Source organism: Nematolebias whitei, unplaced genomic scaffold (assembly GCF_014905685.2).
Source record: "Nematolebias whitei isolate Nwh7 unplaced genomic scaffold, NemWhi1 Nwh_scaf_9025, whole genome shotgun sequence".
NCBI classification, from domain to species: Eukaryota; Metazoa; Chordata; class Actinopteri; order Cyprinodontiformes; family Rivulidae; genus Nematolebias; species Nematolebias whitei.
The window spans coordinates 1-2,501 of NW_023627570.1; the positions used below are offsets into that span (position 1 = coordinate 1).

A 2,501-nucleotide genomic window follows, 5' to 3' on the forward strand; every position below is an offset into this window, starting at 1 on the left:
TCAAAGGTGAAATCATTTCTCATCAGCCAGATATCAGCCGCCTGAAACAGTTCAATGTAATTTATATCGCTGCCAATGTGACGAAAAGCAAAGGGCTTGTAATTTGGTGTCACAACATACCAAGTCTGAATACATGTGAAAAGATAATACATGATGTTTTTGACCCTTTGAATAAAAGTCATCTTATCACTCAGCTCTGATCCTGATATAGGAACATAAGAAAAGGGGGAGGGTGCAATTACTTCATGTCCCTCACCCCGAATAGTCCATCTGGCATTGAATACAAGTGGAAGACCCAGACGGTGAGCCAAGAAGGCCCCCCCACCAAATGCAGGGTCAGTAAGGACCAGATCAAATTTGGCATTATGGAGGCTCTGCATTAGTTCGTCATCCTCAAATATCACTTCAACCATCTGAAGCACCATTTTATGCATCAGAGAAGTTTGCGTCATCAGATCATGCACAAGAGAAAGGCGAGTCGAAAGTGAAGCTCCCTGGCGGCGAATGCCCAGAGTTCTCATTACATAGGACTCAAATTTATCTCTATCAAAACCAGCAGGAGAATTAATATTGATGGCCTTGTAATAAGGTGAGTGCTCCTTGATGTACCAGGGGTCTGATGGGCGCAACACTGTGACTTCATGTCCTCGAGCATGTAGCTCTTCAACGATGACTTTCATGTTGATCCAATGGCTCCCATCCACAGGGAAGACCAGAACCTTTCCTCCAGTTACCAAGGATGATGAGCAGAGCAACACTGCAAGTGTCACCAGGGTCAGGTGGTACATCTCTGACAGAGATTCTGATGGGAGATACAGAGATGTTAGCTCTGTTCCTTTGAACAAATTAGACTTGTTGAAAGTTTCCACCACCATACAAAAGCATGCCCATGATAGAGTTGTGTAAGGACAGAATGTACCATACTGCAAGTTTCCCAAGCCACATGAAAAGTGTTCAATGGTTAAGATCAATGATGCTTAGATTTATTATGCAATGCCCACCTATTTGGCATAAAACAAAGAATATTGTAAGGATTTAAACATCTAATCAAAGTTTCTAAGTATTTCAAAAGTTTTGTTGATGTACGGCAAATGCTTTCTAGGTTGTCTAGACAAAACATGTTATTGCAGATACATTAAACAAAGGGTCTTCATGTGGTGTTACAGCACCACACCAAGGCCAATAGTTACTGTAGCACTTTGGAGACATTTGTCGATGGAGTTAGTTCTTAAAACGATTGGGCGTATACAAGGATAAATTTAGAAATGACAAATTAAATATTTGCTTTGGAAAACATGTTTCTGTGTGAACAAGGCCCAAGATGCAATGTTTTTGTCACTTTACATTCATTTTTAGAAGTTTAGGCAAACAAGGATGATTTGAGTTGTCAAAAAAATCTATTTTAATTTTGAGGTCAAATTTTTTAGGTTTGATTACAAAAAGGGTTGGCCATGAAATTAAATGTATTGTGTAATTCATGGGCCGCTGTCTGATTGGCAATCTACTCAACTAGCATGTGTGTGATATAAATCCAATCATCTGTCCTAGTCTATGATGTTCTGCCATGTTTCTCTGTGGTTGTGCATCCTAGGACTTTTGCGACTAACCACAGTTTGTGAGGGAACAGCATGCAGGTGCATATAAACTCCCATACCAAAGGTGTCACCAAAGACAAAGAGATACAAAGACCTGCAAGTCTGACACCAAGTAAAAGAAAGAAAACAAGGATGGTTGTTTTAAGGAGATATTGTTTGAGATGAGTCTTTAGCCCTAATTCTACAATTTATCACTCAAGAACCACAAAGGCACCAATGGGGGGTGGGGTACAAACTTCTTTCACATTAACAGCTAGCAAACCAGCGTTTACCGGTACTATACTGAACTGGAGTGGGAAATTGTGAACCCATCAGTTGAAAAGTGTGGAGCAACCGACCCACATAGCACATGCAAGTTAGTAAGAGTTTGCAAGTTAGCAATAGGTCCCAACAGTGTTGCCCAAGTGTAAATAGAAACTTTATGAAAGCCTTTAAGATCCAAAAATACATAAACGTGAGTACAAACACAAACAAACATTTATATGACATTTTATATTTATACATTTCAGCATTTTTGTAGTTGGTTTGTATTGTTTTGTATTGTATGTAACATTTTTGTTTTATTATTATTTTTTGGTGCTATATACTTCCATATAGAAACCTATATTGATTTATAACAATTAAACAATAATAACACCTACCCTACATTACATAATTGAATTTATATAAATATGAATGTATCTGTATAGTGCCCTAAAATGACTTCTCTTGTGACTTGGTGCTATATAAATAAACCAAATTGAATTAAATTAAGCATAAACCAAAACGACACTAGAAGTTAGCTTTAGCTTGAGTTATGCTTATCAATCTTACGTTCCTCAAACTAGTTGAAGACCCTGAAATCCTGAAATTACATTTAAGAAACTGAAGGACACAATTCTTTAGGTTTTAGGGGATTTATTTACA

The 2,501-nt window shown here is 37.8% G+C and overlaps 1 protein-coding gene across 1 annotated transcript; it reads right to left on the reverse strand.

Annotated features, from left to right (window-relative positions):
• Nucleotides 1-48: 48 nt before the first annotated feature.
• Nucleotides 49-788, reverse strand: LOC119429855 (UDP-glucuronosyltransferase 1A5-like; the record flags this gene model as incomplete). The annotated part of the gene is made up of 1 exon (XM_037697385.1): nt 49-788. A coding segment is annotated over exon 1 (740 nt), but the record flags the coding sequence as incomplete, so codon positions are not given.
• Nucleotides 789-2,501: the final 1,713 nt, after the last annotated feature.